Genomic DNA, 14,654 nt, shown 5'->3' with positions numbered 1-14,654 from the left:
TAACTCTCTGTCCTTCTCCCTTTCTCTCTGTAAAAAAATCAATAAAATATATATTTTTTAAAGAAGAGTTGTTCCAGCTCTCAGATCTGTGAGTTCTGATGTGGCCACTTTCCCTTCCTGCCTCTTGGAACAAGCTTTGTGTGGGATCATACTTATCAGGCTTTGGCCCTTCTCAAGAAATGGTAAAGCAAGATGATTTTCTACTCTGCTGCATCTCATTTCTCTGAACACAGACCCTCCATGATGACAGAGAAAAAATAAAGGAAATTTCATTTTAGCGTTACTGTCAGGGTTTCAAAGCATTTTTACCCAGTTCTAGAAAGTTAGTTCTCTTTGCCTGTTTCTGCTTCACTCACCCTCCTTCCATTAGGCCTTCTGACTATCCAGTCAACGAAAAAACTTCCTTTCCAAGTTCTTTTTTTTTTTTTTAAATATTTTATTGATTTTTTACAGAGAGGAAGGGAGAGAGATAGAGAGTTAGAAACATCGATGAGAGAGAAACATCGATAGCTGCCTCCTGCACATCTCCTACTGGGGATGTGCCCGCAACCAAGGTATATGCCCTTGACCGGAATCGAACCTGGGACCTTTCAGTCTGCAGGCCAACGCTCTATCCATTGAGCCAAACCGGTTTCGGCGCTTTCCAAGTTCTTAATGTTTCAGCTCCACCTACATCACTGCTTTCTCTGCTGGCAAAACTGGTATTTAGACCCCTGCGGCCTTTAGTCATTTCTCTCTTCCCTGTCTCCCTCCCCATTTCCCAGTACCAGCAGGCAGCACAAAGGGGTTCTTGGAATTAGTATCTTGAAAAAATTAGGTTGATATAATGTTGATTTAATTTTCTGAGTTCCAAATGATTTTAAACCCCTGCCTAACAGAAGAGTTCTGTCAAGTTGATGGGAAGTCACAGCATCATTTGGGGCTTTTGAATGAAAATGCCTCCAGCAGCTAGTGTCTGGTTGTTGTCTTTGCTGTCAGGAAATTGACGAAGGCACCAGGTTGTACCATTCAGGTGGAGGGTGGAGATGTTAATTACATAGGAAAAGGCAGCCGATCTGTAACGCTTCAGGCAGCTTCTTGACCTGAATTGATTGGTAGTGGCCATGGAGAATTCCCCTTTCTGAGATGTTTTTCTGCATTCCGCTATAAAAGGGATTTCTCTCTAGCCTCTAGAGTTTTCTTCTCTCTTTTGCTCTCTGTTTTCCCCTGAGGACCAGAGTGACAGCCAAGGCCAGCAGGCTTAGCATGTTTTTCAGGTGAGCAGAAATGCGCTAGAGCAGTTCCCAGGAGAGATGGGAGTGGCTGAAGCCCTGGGCACACACCAGGTTTGCTAGGGTCTCTGGCTCTTGGATCAGGCTGGCTGTAGAATACGAGCGTGGATGCAGAACTTGAAGCTTGGGGTGGGGTGGAAAGGTTAGAGGTGGAAAGTGGGAGGGGAACACGACTCAGGTTTTCCCATGTGCTTCTGGTTCTTCAGGTTGTGGTAAAAGTTGAAAAGAGACTAGGGTAGGGAAATCAAGAAATTGTAAGCAAGAATTGGAAGAGACTAGGGAAAGAAGGGAGTTTAGATTCTTTGGGTATCTGGAAGTCTTATTATAAACCATTAGAGGTCCGGTGCATGAAATTCGTGCACTGGGGGGTGGGGGGGTGTGGGGGGGAAATATCTAAGCCCGGCCTGCGCCCTCTCGCAGTCCGGGAGCCCTCTAGGGATGTCCGACTGCCATGGAGGCGGGAGAGGTTCCCGCCACTGCCGCTGTGCTCCCCAGCTGTGAGCCTGGCTTCAGGCTGAGCATCTATCCCCTGGTGGTCAGTGCGTATCATCGCGACGGGTCATTCCACCTTTTGATCAATTTGCATATTAGCCTTTTATTATATAGGACTAGAGGCCCAGTGCATAAAATTTGTGCATGGGGGCGGGGTCTCTCAGCCCAGCTTGTACCCTCTCCAATCTGGGACCCCTTGGGGGATGTCTGACTGCTGGTTTAGGCCGATCGATCCTGGGGATCGGGCCTAAACCGGCAGTTGGACATCCCTCTCACAATCCAGGACTGCTGGCTCCTAACTGCTCGCCTGCCTGCCTGGTCGCCCTTACTGGCCCCCCTGCCAGCCTGATCACCCCTAACCGCCTCTGCCTGCCAGCCTGATCGCCCCTAACTGCCTCCCCCTGCTGGCCTGTTTGCCCCCAACTGTCCCCCCTGCCATCCTGGTCGTCTCCAAATGCCCCCTTCCGTTGGCCTGGTTGCTCCTAATTGCCCCCCCGCCAGCATGGTCCTCCCTTACTGGCCCCCCCCTGCTGGCCTGGTCGCCCCTCCCTGGTCCCCCTTCTGGCCTGGTCGCCCCACACAGCCTCCTGTTTAGTCGTTTGGTCATCCCTCACTAACCCCCCTGCTGTCCTGGTCACCCCACGCAGCCTGCTGTTCAGTCGTTTGGTCATCCCTCACTAACTCCTCTGCCAGCCTGGTCACCCCACTCAGCCTGTTCGGTCCTCTGTTTGGTTGTTTCGGATGTGACGGCCCCTGGCTCTTATATCTATCTTTATGTTAGGAATTTGTGTGCCTGGGGATATTGTTGAAGTAAGAAAACATGTTTTGAAGTGTAGCAAGAGACAAAAACTGAATGTAGATCTTTAAGTTTCTGTGCTGTCTTAGAGGAAATTAGCATGTACAAAGTGCCCACTGAGGCATTGGGAAGAGAAAAAGATGGAAAAGGACAAAGTTCTGACTCCATGATAGTTGATCTAGCTGAATTGATAACTTAGGTTTGTTTAGTATTTTACAGTTTATAAGGTTTTTGATGGGTGGTAATTTATTTAACCCTGCAACGCTCTTAGGAAATAACCTACAGCCCTGGCCTGGTGGCTCAGGTGGAGCATCGTCCCATACACCAAAAGGTTGTGGATTTGATTCCTAGTCAGACTAGGGCACATACCTACGTTGCGGGTTCAATCTCCAATTAGGACATGTACAGTAGGCAGCCGATCAATGTTTCTTTCATCTGTGTTTCTCTCTCTCTCGCTCTCTTTCTCAAATCAATAAAAACATCCTTGGATTAGGTTTGAAAAAAAAAGGAGAAATAACCTATATTAGTTCCAGTTTATAGTTGAGGAAGCTTGAGCTTAAAGACATAAATTGTGTGCTTGCCATTGACTGCACAGCCAGTAGGTGGAAGAGGTGAGAACCCCAGCTGTCCTTTCTATGAAAAGATCTGGCCTGTGAGGGCCACATGTCTTGAAATCACAAAATGAGATCATATTTATGTCCTCGTTTTGGAGGTGAGATGCTTTTATTGATTCATTCCTCTTCCTTCCCCTAGTCTTCCTTTGGGCCAGTGGCTCATCGGAGAGGCTGGAGCCGGGGCTGGGGGCTAGGGCACACCCCGCACTGAGGAACATTAGTTTCCCATTTTCCAGTCTGTGCAGGCCTTCAACTTGTGACCCCGGCCTCATTACTACCTCGCTGTCAGGAAAGTGCTAAAATAATGTTCTTGGCAAATGCCATTTGGCCCTTTTTTGTGTGCAAATAAATAAAATCTGAATATATAAACAATTGATAGCTCAGGAACAAAGAATGCTGGGGTAGAGTGGTGGGGGAGGAGAGAAAGAATTGATGCATCCCAGCATGCCTGCGTGGGCTTGTGACAATGTTTATTTTTAGCTAAAGCTACTTTTTCCAAAAACTTTTTTTCTCTCTTTTGATAAAGCTAGATAGCCATCCTCAGAGGGAAGGCCCTTGTCACCTAGAAATGGACTGGGTTGTGCACATTAGTTTTCCATTCCTCTCTTATAACTTTCCCCTAAAGCGTTCTGGTCTGGATCTAGCAGTTGCAGAGCTCTGGACAAGCGCCCAGCCATGGCAGCTTGTAGAGAGCAAGGGCTGAGCTGCCTGAGCCCCTCCCTGCTGATGGTCATCAGTGTCCTCCCGCCACCCACTCTAGAGCTCAGCCTCTTGTCACTGGTATAGATGGTACCTCCTCTCTGCTGTGGAGGGTCTGGGCAAGTAGAATTCACCATCTAGGGCCCAGGTGTGTAAAAGGAAGTGTAAACACACAATACAGGTCCATGCTTCGTTCAGCATGAATTTTATTTATTTATTTTCTTAATATATTTTTATTGATTTCAGAGAGGAAGGGAGAGGGAGAGAGAGATAGAAACATCAATGATGAGAGAAAATCATTGATCGGCTGCCTCCTCCACGCCCCAACTGGGGATTGAGCCCACAACCTGGGACCCTTCAGTCCGCAGGCCAACGCTCTATCCACTCACTGAAACCAGCTAGGGCTGAGGATGAATTTTATATTAATAAGAGTTAAAGCTACTCAGGTGGCCAAAATTATAATCCAATACAAATTCAAATGATTATTGTAATATAGTTATTCCTGAGGTGGGTGGGTGCTCCGAGGGCTGCCTGGAAGCTGCACACTGGTGTCTCCTTTTCTCTCTTTTGTCAGCTCCCAGCTGTGCACTGTCCCAGGCCCCTGGCTAGCAGAGGGGCAAAGGCAGGAGAAGAAAGGGATGTAGAGAAGGAGAAGGGTGTAGACTAAATGCACTGTGGTATTTTGCATTGGATCCTGGAACAGAACAAGGACTCTAGTGAAATCGGAATCCTGTCTGGAGCTTAGTGAATAGCAGTGTACATGTTGGCTTCTTAGTTTTGACAATGTAAGGTATTAATAAAACTGGAAACTGGGTGAAGGGTATATGAGAATTCTGTCTTTGCAACTTTTCTGTAAATCTAAAAGTATTCCAAAATAAAAAGTTAATTGAAAAAAAGGGAGTGCCGAGGAGGATGGGGAGGGAGCAGGGAAGCAGACACTGTGGTCTGGAGAGATGGGCGCTGTGGCTGAGATGGGGGGCGGCAGGGCTCCCCACGCTGGGTTGGACAGGAAGACCTGAGTCTAGCAGTCAGGCTGACTGGACTCTGATTAGCTTTGTTGCAGATGGCTGGGAACAGCACGCTTTGTGACTTTTTTCCCTGTCTGTAATGGGGGGATGTAGCGTCTATTCTGCTCAAGGACTCTCGGGTAAGGCAGAATATGGTGAAGATAATGAGAAACAAAGAGTGCACACCCAGGTGCCCATGAAGATGTTTTCATTAGGAGTCTGAGCTAGGCCTGGTGGTGTGAAAGGCATCCGGGTATTTTGGGGCGGGTGATGGTCCCGGGATACACTTGCTGGGTGATTTTACTCTCTGTCTTCTCCTTCCTACCATTGAGCCATCTTTTTTCCCTTCTCCTGGCCTCCCCTGGCCTTTGCAGAGACCATTGGTGAAGGACCGGGAAGCGGAGCTTCTGTACTTTGCTGACGTCTGTGCAGGCCCCGGTGGCTTCTCGGAGTATGTGCTGTGGAGGAAGAAGTGGCACGCGAAGGGCTTTGGCATGACTCTGAAGGGCCCGAATGACTTTAAGCTGGAGGACTTCTACTCGGCCTCCAGTGAACTCTTTGAACCTTATTACGGTAGGGACACAGAGGGAGGGTACTTGGGCTATGGGACAGCCCTCTGTGGAGACGTAGGTCAGAAGCAGCTATTATCCACTTGCCATGTTTTCTTTCCCAGGTCTCCCAGTCCATGTCATGGAGGTCTTGGTTCCCCCTAGTCTGTCCCTTTGAGCCCAGGCCTGTAGGGTACAGGTTACACTTGCATCCAGGCCATATGCATTCCTCCTTTCTTTGGTGACAGGAGATAATGAAATTGCCTGATCTCTGGCCGAGAACTGGCAGGGTCATTAACATACCAGCCTTGTGTGGGGGTGTGAAAAGTACTGATAACAGACAGCTCAGCTGCCCTGCAGCAGTCCCCTCACCCACCCTGGCTTGATTGTTGTGATTGGCACCAGATCCCAAGTCCTTTTTTAACAGTGCTTAGTAAAAGGACAATATTGGGCCCTGGCCTGTGTAGCTAAGGGGTTAGAGCGTCGACCTGCGGACCAAAGGGTCTTGGGTTCGATTCCCAATCAAGGGGACATACCTGGGTTGCAGGTTCAATCACCGGCCCTGGTTGGGACGCATGCAGGAGGCAACCAATTGAATGTGTGTCTCTCTTGACCATGTTTCTCTCCCCCACTCCTTCCCACTCTGAAAATCAATGGGAAAAGATACCTTCAGGTGAGGATTAGCCAAAAAAAGGTCAAAATTGGTTCTGAAATGTAGGTGCTTTAAACACAACTTTGGGCTTGAGGAGGAAAGCCCTCTATTCAGTTGATGACTTTTGGCTGGTTAACTCCTTGTCATCTCTGCTTTATTCCATGCAGCAGGGCCCTGTGTCTGCCTCCTGTCCATCACTGTAAGGCAGCTTTGCAGGGGGTCCTGCGGTGAGCTGCTCCTCACAGGGGCTTTTCTCCTGGAACTCAAGGCCCACTTGGTACCTTTTTCACAGCCCCAGAGAGCTCATGTCCCAGCTCTTGGGATGCACAGGCCCGATGAGGTTAATTGGATCTTGTGTCCTGCAGGCGAGGGTGGGATCGATGGAGATGGAGACATCACCCGCCCAGAGAACATCACTGCTTTTCGGAATTTTGTCCTGGATAACACAGATCGAAAGGGTGTCCACTTTCTGATGGCCGATGGGGTAGGTGACCCGTTTTCCATAGGCTGTGCTTTAGGGGTTTGTCTCCTTAGAGGCTTGAGAATTGCATTTGTTTTGTTTTATTCGCCCTTTAGCTGCCCTCGGAGGTGCTAGCTCACTATTCAGGTAGTAGGGGATTTATGATGTAAGTTTTATTTTTTTGTACATATTTTCAATGACAACTTTGCCAAGGCGGGATGTTTACGTGGAGGAGGTGGCCCTTCTCAGCTCATTTCTTCAAAGGGTCTCGGTCGGCTGTAAGACACAGCAAAAGAGACGAACTACGCAGAACTAACTGGGAAGCACCTTTCCATCATTTGTCACCCGGGCGCTGCTCCTGGCCGAGGCCTGGGGATGGGCTGATAGATGACCACAGAAACGAAGGCAGCAGCTCGGGGGACCCACTGGAGGCTGCCAGTGGCTGGGCTAAAGTGAATATTCAAGGAGCCTTGTTCCTTGGGCAGCCGCTGGAGGCACTGAGGGGAGCCCACTGCAGCGTTCCCACCTAGTGGGTGATGTGGCAGATAGTCTTTCCTGAGTGAGCCACCACTTGGCCTAGAGGAAGGACAGAGAATGTGGCAGTTGCTCCAGGGTCACATGGCTAGAGTTGAGAGAAAGCTCTGGAGCAAGTTGGGTGGCCTTTCAGGTATTAGCTGTGGGAAGGTGAAGGAATGTGCAGGGTGTCAGCATAGGGTCTGGAAGCATTGTGCACAGCAGGGAACAACATAGACGGGGGGGGGGGGGGGGGGGGGGGGGCAGGGTTGGGGGGGGGGCCGGCCCCGGGGGGCCAATGCCGGGGGCTGATAATGGGGGGGAAGCAGCCGTTGCCCTCTGGGGCATAAAGGGGGAACCTCGGGAACCCCTTTTCGCTTCAGCCCTGGAAGCGGGGGACCCGGGCCGGGGTTTTTTTTTCCCTCCTTTTTAATTTTACCCAAAAAAAAGGATGCATTTTTCAGAGGCTCCAAAAATTGGGAAAAAATTGCCCAACAATTTTTATTTTGGGGCACTTAGCTATTACCTTCCTAGGACTGAGTCAGGGAGACCTGGTCTTGCTGGGGCCAACTTAGCAGATGACAGCCTCATTTACTTATTATTATTATGGTAAAAAACTCCTAACTTAAATTGAACAGCTCAGCCATTCTTAAGTGTACAGTTCAGTAGGGTTAAATATATTAACATTGTCCTGAAACAGATCTTCAGAGTGTTTTCATTTTGCAGAATTGAAACTGTGCCCATTAAAGATCTGCCCTATCCCAGGCCCCCAGCCCCTGGCCTCCTTTCCTTGCTCTGAGCTTGGCTCTCTGTTCCCTGCTGGGCTCTCACAGGGAGGGAAACCACTCCAGGAATAGCAAAGTACCTGCATTCTTTAAACAAACACTCTGGCCAGAGATCCTGCCAGCTAGAAGTAGAGGAGAGGCTTCATGGTCTTGGGACAGGAGAATGGGTTTTGTGAGAAAATCCTTCAGCAGCAGAGAAAGAGAGGTCACTGTCTGTCAGAGTTTTGCTGACTTTTCTCCTGTCACCAAATGGGCCTGTCCAGCGGTCAGTACAGAGGCTGAGTGAGCCCAGGCAGAGCATTCATGCCATACGTGCTTCCCAGGCCTCGTCAGATTCACCGGGCTTTCTGTTTCCTGTCCTGCAGTTGGCCTGTGACTAGCCAGTGTTTTGCCTTTGTTCTGTCTTACTCTTCCCTTGGATTCTTAAGCGAGTTTTATAATTTTTTGGACCATCTTCTTGGAAAAGTAGAGTTGGTTCCACCCCCTGGAAATGGCACTGGTCCAGTCGTCAGGCCTGGGTCCTATTTGTAATGAGCCATGTGACCGGGCCAAAGTAATTCAAATGCCGAGCTGTGTCTCTATCAGTCAGGTGGTGGAGAGCAATGAAAACACTTGAAATCATGAAGATGAGGTAGGGATGCCTTTCAGTCTTCATCACTCTGGTTCCCACCCCGATCCTTGTGCTCCATTTCAGGGCTTCTCCGTGGAGGGCCAGGAGAACCTGCAGGAGATCCTCAGCAAGCAGCTGCTGCTCTGCCAGTTCCTCATGGCGCTGTCTGTTGTCCGGACAGGTGACACTCCTCTGCTGTCTCCCCACCCCGGGACCCACTAGAGGCCCTGCTGGATAAGAGCATGCATAGGAGTTGGCTTGGAAGTTAAAAAAAGTTCTGTGACAGGTGACAGGTAGCTGAATGAGGAATTTAGGGAAGAAAGTGCTATAGAATCCTCCAAGTCCCTCTAAAGCTCAGTCTCCCCCTTAAGTTGCCTCTGACTTTTAATGGACCCAGGTTCCGAGTCCCTGACTTGGTCATATTTACTCCCTGAGATTACCTTACCCACCTCCTGGACTAGAACCACTGACTGCTCTTGGTGTTTTCTCTGTAATCCAGGAGGTCACTTCATCTGTAAAACCTTCGACCTGTTCACACCATTCAGCGTGGGGCTTATCTACCTGCTGTACTGCTGCTTTGAACGAGTATGTCTCTTTAAGCCGATTACCAGCCGTCCTGCCAACTCAGAGAGGTGAGGTTTTCCTCTCCATTTTCATCAGACTAGTTGGCTAAATGTCAGAACATAAGACCTGGTACATCTCTCTGGCGTGGCCACTCAAGCTACATTAAAAGCCTTGGCTTTAAAGAAGTGATTAGAGTCAAGGGGGGTCAGGATTTGGATCTTACCGGTCCTGTGATATGCCAGTCAGCCTCTGCCTCCTTCTCCACAAGCCTGTTCACCAACCTTATGTGGGGGATCCTTGGCTTGCCCAGGAGGGAGAAGGTGGTCAGTAGAAGGAAACCTGGAGAGACATGGGTTGGGTCAGGGCAGGGAGGTCACCAGCCAGGAGGACTGTTGGCATCCCAGGTGGGACACAGTGCCCATGCACAATATGAGAGATGTGGCCAATCTGAATTGTTGGTGGCTTGTTAAAAATCAATGAGAGAGTCTAATTGATGAGTCTGTTAAATTCGACCCCTCCAGCCTGGCAGAGGGCAATTGGGAACCACTGTCATAAAGAGTAGGACATATACAGCCCAACAGAAAAAGGAAGAACTTGAGGTGAACTTCTGCAGCACAGAGTCTGGGCTGTTCTTTGTGCATAGACTTAGGCTGTTGAGCTTCATGACTCAGCAAGGGGCTTGGAGAGGAGGGAGATTGGCAGGGAGGTGCTTGCTCAGTGGAGTGACAGGGTTTCTCCTGCCAGGTATGTGGTGTGCAAGGGCCTGAAGGTGGGCATAGATGACGTGCGCGAGTACCTCTTCTCAGTCAATATTAAACTCAACCAGCTGCGGAACACCGATTCCGATGTCAACCTTGTGGTTCCCGTGGAGGTGATCAAGGGAGACCATGAATTTACCGACTACATGATACGGTCCAATGAAAGGTAAGCAAACCAGGTGTTTTTTGCTGGCACCACCAGGAAGATCAGAGAATGAAGGACTAAAATGATTGGCTCTTGGTATCATTTTGTCAACCCTGAAAAATTGGTAACTGGGATTGGTCTGCTTGTTCTAGGGCCCCCTAGGACTTAAGAATACCTTGGGGACCCTCATCCTGCTCCCGTGCCCTGTCAAAAGGGTGGCTGGTGGGAGCCTGGCTGCCATAGCCATGCCCATGGGAGCCTGATGGTATGGTAGTGAAATCTAACAGAGAGCAGCTCTGTGTCCCTTGAGGCAGCAGTAATTTCCCTTTAATTGCTTCTGTTTGTAAAAGGCCATCATGGTTACAGCCTTGTTGGAGGCAGGAGGAGGCTGGAACGTAAGATACAACATGTTTTGGAGGTTCTGGTACCAAAGTTTTTGCCAGTTCATGAGTTCCCCAGATGGGTGATCTGAATGCTGGTGTTTTTTGTTTTTAACCTTGTTTAATTATTTTCCTCCATCTCATTAGTGGTAATAATGTAAAGTTGTGACAGTTGGCTCAGTATTCTAGGTGGCAAGCATTAGAAAAAAGTTTTTTGAAGTAGCTTGGAGAGTTATATAGCAGCAATGAGTCAGTAGAAGTAGTTTCTTGGGGGGAGGGCAAATAGGGTAATTTTATCCATTTATCTGTTAATGGATATTTAGATTGTTTCCACATCTTGGCTGTTGTGAATAGTGCTACGGTGAACATGGGGTGCTGATACCTTTTCAGTATCCTGGTTTCAATTCTTTTGGAGAAAGACCAAAAGTGGAATTGCTGGATCTTAATGGTAATTCTGTTCTTTTCTTGCCTCATTGCACTTACTGGCTCCTCCAGTATGATGATGAAGTGATGAGAACAGATATCCTACCCTTGTTCTTGATTTTAAGTGTAAAATGTTTAACCATTAAGTATGATGTTAGCTTAGGTTTTTTTGTAGTTGCCTTTTATCAGATTGTCCAAGTTTTCTTCTATTCTTTGTCTGCTGAGGTTTTTATCATAAATAGATGTTTAATTTTGTCAGATATTTTTTATGTATCTATAGAAATTATTATTTTTTCTTTCATTTACAGTGGATTACATTGGTGATTTTCAGATGGCAAACAAATCTTGCATTTATTTTATTTTATTTTAAAAATATATTCTTATTAATTTCAGAGAGGAAAGGAGAAGGGGAGAGATGGAAGCATCAACGATGAGAGAGAATCGTTGATCAGCTGCCTCCCGCACGCCCCACACTGGGGGTCGAGCCCGCAACCAGACATGTACCCTGACCGGGAATTGAACCATGACTTCCTGCTTCATAGGTTGACACTCAACCACTGAGCCACGCTGGCCGGGCCAATTCTTGCATTTTTGCATAAACTCGAGTTGGTCATATAATGCTACATTTGATTTACTAATTTTTTTATTAATGATTTTTGTGTCTGTGTTTATAAAGGATATCATTCTCTAAATCTGTATTCTTTTGACATTCTTAAGTGGTTTAAATATATATGTATATTTAAATGAAATAAATTTCCCTTTATACTATTATTAATACATAAATATATTAAAAGAAAAAGAGTCTAAAATCAAAGTAGCTAGAAAAAGAAGAGCAAATTAAGCCCAAAAAGTAAGAAGAATAAAGGAATTAATAATTTTATTTATTCTACTTAATTAATCACTTATATATAGCATTTAAATGTAACCATATTAAAATTTATTTTAAGGACTGCTTAGCTCCCACATTTTGGTATGTTATCTTTTTTCATCATTGTACAGTTCAAAATATTTTTAAAATTTCCCTTATTTGTTCTTTGATATATGGATTATGAGATACGTGAAATTTAATATCTAGATATTTTGGGATTTCCAAGATACCTATTAGATTTTGTCCCATTGTACTCAGAATATACTCTATATGGTTTTCATCCTTTGAAATTTATTGAGGCTTTTTTTATGGCCTATCATATGATCTGTCTTGGTGAATATTCCATCTGCTGTTGTTGAGTATAGTGTTTTATGAATGTTAATTTGGTCAAGTTGGTTCATAGTGATTTTCAAATCTATATCTTAAACTGATATTTCACTTCTTATTCTGTCAGTAGCTTAAAGAGGGCTGTTAGTCTTCAGTTATGATTGTTCAATTATGATTTGTCTATTTCTTTTTTTTTTAAATATATATTTTATTGATTTTTTACAGAGAGGAAGGGAGAGGGAGAGGAATAGAGAGTTAGAAACATCGATGAGAGAGAAACATCGATTTGGCTGCCTCTTGCACACTCCCTACTGGGGATGTGCCCGCAACCAATGTACATGCCCTTGACCGGAATCGAACCTGGGACCCTTCAGTCCGCAGGCCGACGCTCTATCCACTGAGCCAAACCGGTTAGGGCTGATTTGTCTATTTCTTTAGTTTTGCTAGTTTTTGCTTCATATATTTGGGATCTTTGTTATTAGTAGGTACATGCACACTTAAGATTATTCTGTCTTAATAAATTAACCTCTTGTCATTATGAAATGTCCTTCTTTATTTGTAGTATACTCTTTGTTTTGAAGTCTACTTTGTGATATCAATAGAGCCACATCAGCTTTCTTTTGCTCAGTATTTACATGGTTTATCTTTTTATGTTCTTCTATTTTCAGCTTGTCTTTGTGTTTGTAAATAACATATGGTTGAGTCTTAACCTTTTTATCCATTGTGACAGTCTCTACCTTTTAAATGGGGTGTTTAGTACATTTCAAGGACTGTAATTGTTGCTTTGTTTGGGTTTAAACCCTCTGTTTTGGTTGTTTGATTTCTGTTTATCCTGCCTTTTACTTATTTCTCTGTTCCTTCCTTCCTTTTTGGGGGAGTGAATTCAGTATTTTTTTGTAGTAATTCTTTTTATCACCTTGGATTTTTTTCTTTTTATGCCTTTTGTGTGTAATGTTTTAGTTGTTAACTCTAGAGATCACAGTGTGCATCTTTAATTTATCATAGTTTATCTTCAAAAAGTATTCTGCTTCATGAACAATGTAAGAACCATACCACAGTAAACATACATTTACAGTTTTCCTTCCTTTGTGCTTTTGTTTTATAGAAAACCATATTTTACATTGCCATTATTTTTAAACAGTATATAATCTTTTAAAGAGATTTAAAGATATACACAGCTCTTATATTTGTACATCTAATTATTTTTAATGGTTCCTTGATATTTACCCATTCTGGTGTTCTTCATTCCTTCCTGCAGAACCAGGTTTCTATTTGGAATCGTTTTTTTTCACCCTAAAGAAGTTCTTTTAGTCTATTTTTTTTTTGTATTGTTGTTATTAATCCTCACCCGCAGATATTTTTCCATTTATTTTTTAGAGAGTGGAAGAGAGAGAGAAAGACAGAGAGAAACATCAATGTGAGAGAATCACATCGATTGGTTGTCTCCTGCATGCACCCGGACCAGGGCCCAGGCCGGGCTGGAGAGGAGCCTTTTAGTCTGTTTTTGTAGAACGAGTCTGCTGGAGACTAATTCCTTCAGCTTTTGTCTTTTGATGTTTGATTTCCCTTTCACTTTTTGAGGATATTTTCATTAGATACAGATTTCAAAGTTGGCAGTGTTTCTCCCCCAGCACTTTAAAGATATTGTTCTCTGCTTTCCTTTCTTCTGATGAGAGGTCAGCCATTATTCTTACCATTGTTTGCCTGTATGTCAGTATCCTTTCTCTTCTGATTGCATTCATGATGAACTTTGTTCCCAGCATGTTGACCATGATGTGGTTATATGTGTTGTGTGTTTTTTGTATGAATTCTGCTTAGGGTTTTTACCTTGAGTCTATAGATTGATTTCATTTATCAATTTGGAGAAATTCTTAGCTATTAACTTGTTAATATTTTTGTCCTATTCTTTCCTCTCCTCTGAGATTTCAGTTAATATTTATGTTAAACTGCTTGTTATTGTCCACAGAGCTATTATAGTTTTCACTTTTTTATCTTTTTATATTTCAGTTTGAGTTTCTGTCTTCCCTCATGTTCACTGATTCTTTCCTCTACAGTGTTCAGTCTGCTGATGAGCCCATCAAAATCATTCTTTATCTTTAATATATATTTCATGTCTATTATTATTATTATTATTATTATTTTTGCTTTTCTTTATATCGTCACTCAAGGATATGTTTATTGATTTAGAGAGAGGAAGGGGGAAAGAGAGAGAGAGAAAAAGAAAAAGAGAGAGAAACATCAATTAGTTGCTTCCTGTATCCTCCATGGGGGATTGAATGTGCCCTGACCTGGAATTGAACCCGCAACCTTTTGATGTATGGGACAACGCTCCAACCAACTGAGCGACCTGGCCAGGCCTTATTTCCTTTTTAAAAATATAGTTTCTATATTTCTGCTGATATTCTCCATCTTCTTATTAATGTTATATACCTTTCCCAGTAGATCTTTTTGACATGGTTTTCAGTTATTTTAAAGGCCCTGTCTGGTAATTTCAACATTTGAACCATCTCTGGGTCTTGTTCTATTGAACTGTTTTCCCTCTTGCCAATGGGTCACACTTTCTGGCTTTATCACATCTCATACTTTTTTTTTTAAATGTCAGAAAGTGTATGTAAAAGAACAATGGAGACTAGAGTAGAAAGGGCAGCTGTTAGTGTAGGTGGGTTGAGTCAGTTTAGTCTGTAAACTGGGTCTGGGCTTTGTTGTTGCTTTATTTAGAATCAGTTCACCACTTTCACGTTA

General features: G+C 44.8%; 1 protein-coding gene across 1 annotated transcript in view; it reads left to right on the top strand.

The window, feature by feature from the left end:
• The window catches only part of CMTR1 (cap methyltransferase 1), a 57,358-nt gene that overhangs the window by 32,217 nt on the left and 10,487 nt on the right, over window positions 1-14,654 (top strand). Inside the window, 5 exon segments of the mRNA XM_006109973.3 lie at window positions 5,254-5,452; window positions 6,445-6,563; window positions 8,532-8,628; window positions 8,947-9,079; window positions 9,756-9,935. Of these exon segments, the coding sequence (XP_006110035.1) occupies window positions 5,254-5,452; window positions 6,445-6,563; window positions 8,532-8,628; window positions 8,947-9,079; window positions 9,756-9,935 (728 nt within the window).

Source organism: Myotis lucifugus, unplaced genomic scaffold, assembly GCF_000147115.1.
Source record: "Myotis lucifugus unplaced genomic scaffold, Myoluc2.0 scaffold_564, whole genome shotgun sequence".
Classification (NCBI taxonomy): Eukaryota; Metazoa; Chordata; class Mammalia; order Chiroptera; family Vespertilionidae; genus Myotis; species Myotis lucifugus.
The sequence above is the reverse complement of the archived record's forward strand: the minus strand, read 5'-3'. Positions and strand labels throughout refer to the sequence as shown.